The 3,252-nt window shown below is 66.3% G+C and overlaps 1 protein-coding gene across 1 annotated transcript; it reads right to left on the bottom strand.

The window, feature by feature from the left end:
• Positions 1 to 218: 218 nt before the first annotated feature.
• LOC101781358 (probable leucine-rich repeat receptor-like protein kinase At1g68400) lies at positions 219 to 3,048 on the bottom strand. The gene is made up of 2 exons (XM_004967980.3): positions 1,443 to 3,048; positions 219 to 1,338 (listed from the first exon to the last, which is right to left on the bottom strand). Exons 1-2 carry the CDS (start codon positions 2,821 to 2,823, stop codon positions 653 to 655), a joined length of 2,067 nt encoding a protein of 688 aa, XP_004968037.1. The 5' UTR covers positions 2,824 to 3,048; the 3' UTR covers positions 219 to 652.
• Positions 3,049 to 3,252: the final 204 nt, after the last annotated feature.

Raw genomic sequence — 3,252 nt, 5'->3', positions numbered from 1 at the left:
CGCAAACGGCCCGGGGGTCCCAACCCATCCCGTTGCGCCATCATCACCCGCTGCCGGACCCAACGGTCGACCTTGCTGGGCCTGCCTGCAGCCCTGGACTGGTTCTCGATGAGGCCATTATGCTTATCCAATTCCAATCACTCTTAACAGTACAGTACGGAGTACTTAAGTAATCAGCCATCTACCACAGCCACATGGTTCGTACGGCTCTCGCAAACAAGTGAACATCTGAAAGTCTGAAACCAGAAAGGCTAAACACATTAGCAGCTGAAATGCCATGAATCACTGCACTGATGCAGGCATGCAGCTACTCCTTCAAGGACATATGGTAACTAGTGCCAAAAGTCACAGCGAAAGATGCACCAAAAGACAGTGTCATGATCCACTCACACAATCACACCCTCCTCTCTCTTTTTTTTCACACAAGCCGGCGCTGCAGCTCCTCTAGGGATCTACTGCTAGTTAAAAAAAACAACAGCAAAACGATCAGAATCAGAGCCACATATACAAGCCCATCACCAGATCCAACGGCCCATGCCAATCCACCTCCTCACCCCCAAAAACCATCAGAAGAAAACAAATGCAGGCAGTAAAACCAAAGGCACGCATCACAAGGCAAATCCGAAGGACCACCCCGAGCGCGCCCCCTCGCTCACTGGCTGAGCGCGCCGCCCTCCGACACGGCGGGCGAGTCGGAGACGCCCGAGGACTCGTCCACGGACTCGTCCTGCGACGGCGACGCCTCCCCGCACGCGCGGACCTCGTCGATCATCTTCACCACGTACCCGATCTTGGGCCGCTGCTCGGGCGCCGCCACCGCGCAGCTCAGCGCCAGCTGCAGCATCGCCACCATCTCCTCCTCGATGCCCTTGTCCTTCATCAGCTCCAGGTCGAACACCTCCGAGGTCCACTCCTCCCGCACCACCGACTGCACCCACCGGGGGAGCTCCACCACCACGCCGCCGTTGGGGAGCTCGCTCCCGGGGCACCGCCCCGTCAGGAGCTCCAGGAGGACCACGCCGAACGCGTACACGTCGCCCTTGTGCGACGCCCAGGGCCGCGGCGGCGGGGGCGCCTCGGGGGCGCGGTACCCGGCGGAGCGCGCCGCGGCGGCGGCCGGGGACGAGCCCAGCTGCGCCAGGCCGCAGTCCGCCAGCCGCGCCACGCCGAACCTGTCGATGAGGATGTTGGTGCTCTTGATGTTGCCGTGCGCCAGCTTGGGCGTCCCGCTGCCCCGGCGGCCGGAGTGGTGGATGTACGCCAGCCCGCGAGCGGCGCCAGACGCGATGCGCAGGCGCGCCGCCCACTCCAGCGGCGTCCGCCCAGGGCCCCGGTTACCTGCGCCACAGCCACAGTGCACGCTTCAATTCAGCATTCAAGCCGAACAATTGATGCTGCGCGAATTCACTGTTCATTCACGAGGAGTGAGTGAGAGGACTTGCCGTGGAGCAGCGAGAAGAGGCTGCCGTTGGGCATGTACTCGTAGACCAGCAGCTTCTCGTCGCGGGCGTAGTAGTACGCGGTGAGGGGCACGATGTTGGGGTGGCGGAGCCGGCCCAGCACCGCCATGTGGTGCTCGAAGTCCTTCTTGGACGCGGCGGCCGCCGCCGTGGCGTCGCGCAGCCGCTTCACGGCCACCACGGTGCCGTCGTCGAGCACGGCCTTGTACGCCGTGCCGGACCCGCCTTTACCCAGCATCTCCGCGGACGCGCGCAGCAGCTCCTCGAGCTCGAACCGCCTCGTCCCGCCGTTGCTGCAGCTGAGGTCCTCCAGGAACACCATCTTCCCACGCTCGAACGTCGCGCCACCGGCACCGGCCGCCGCGACCACCCCGGCGGCGCCGTAAGGGCTCGAGGAGTACACTATCTTCTCCCCCTGCTGGAGCCGCTTCCCGCTACGCCGGCCGGAGAGGCGCGGCCAGAAGTAGCAGAAGAGCAGCCCGGCCACGAGCCCCACCACGGCGAAATCCCCCACCACGATTGCCACCACCGCGGCGCGGCTCATCTTCCCCTTGCCGCCGCCTCCTTGCGCCTCCGCGCCCGCTGGCGCCACCATGGCAGCCGCCGGGGGGCAGTCCCCCGCCGCGGACGCGTTCACGGCCCCCGATGCATTGGGCTGCTGCGCCTCGTCCTTGCACGGCGGTAGCGGTGCACCGCACAGACCGACGTTCCCGTCGAACGCCGCGGCCGGGAAAGCCGCTACGGCGGACGGAATCCTCCCCGACATCAAATTGTTGGAGACGTTGAACTCCTGCAGCCTCGGCAGCGCGACGGCGTCGATCCCGCCGGTGAGCCGGTTGGATTCCAGCCTCAGCGTGAGCAGCCTGTCGAGATGGCCGAGCTCGGGCGGCACGACGCCGGACAGGTTGTTGAACGATAGGTCGAGGCGGTACAGCCGGTACAGCGCCCCGAGCGACGGCGGGATCGGGCCGGACAGCGCGTTCCGGGCGAGGAACAGCAGCTTGAGCCCCGCGAGCGGCGACAGGTCGGGGATCCCGCCGGAGAAGGCGTTTCCCTTGAGGCTGAGCACGCGGAGGCCGTCGAGGCGCGCGAGCGCCGGGAGCGCTTCGGCGCTGGAGAGGCCGAGCCCTTCGAGAACCAGGCGCGTGACGCGGCCGCCGGCGCAGGTGACCCCACGCCAGGCCCCGCCGCAGGGCGTCGGGTTCGCGGACAGGTTCCAGCTCGCGAGCGCGGCACCGGACGGGCCCGCGGCGAGGCGGAAGTCGGTGAGCGCCGCGACGTCGGCGTCCAGCGAGCCGGCATTGGCGAGGGAATGCAGCAGCAGCAGCGGGGACAGTAGGAGGATGAGCAGCGGCGGCGGCATGCTCTTTTCTTTCCTTTTCTTTTGTGTTTTGGGAGCTTGCGCTTGGCTCGTCCGCGAGCGCGGGCTTGGTGGCTGCCCGCTCCGCCTCAAGTAGGAAATGGACAGCGGCGAGAGAGGCGGAGAGCGGCGGGGGGTGTTGTTGTCTGGTGCTCGTGCTGTCGTGCTTCCTCTCTCGTGCGCGGACAGTCGCTGGCTCGCTGCCCTTGGCGCTTGGAGCCTTTTGCCCTCCCGTCTTTTACAGCTTTTACTGAGCACGAGAGCAGTGGGCTACAGTGGAGTCGCTCGGCCCTTGGCCCACCACCCGGGCGCGGTGGCCTCGCGTAACTGGTTGCTCTTTGCTCCTGCCGTCCTGCGGAGCGGGGGAGAAGACGACGGGATTGTTAACGGAAGCCCCTGTACGGAGCGGCGGGGTGTCACAGCGGATGACGC

This window comes from Setaria italica, chromosome V (genome assembly GCF_000263155.2).
Source record: "Setaria italica strain Yugu1 chromosome V, Setaria_italica_v2.0, whole genome shotgun sequence".
Lineage (NCBI taxonomy): Eukaryota > Viridiplantae > Streptophyta > Magnoliopsida > Poales > Poaceae > Setaria > Setaria italica.
This window is presented reverse-complemented; position numbering and strand designations above follow the sequence as displayed.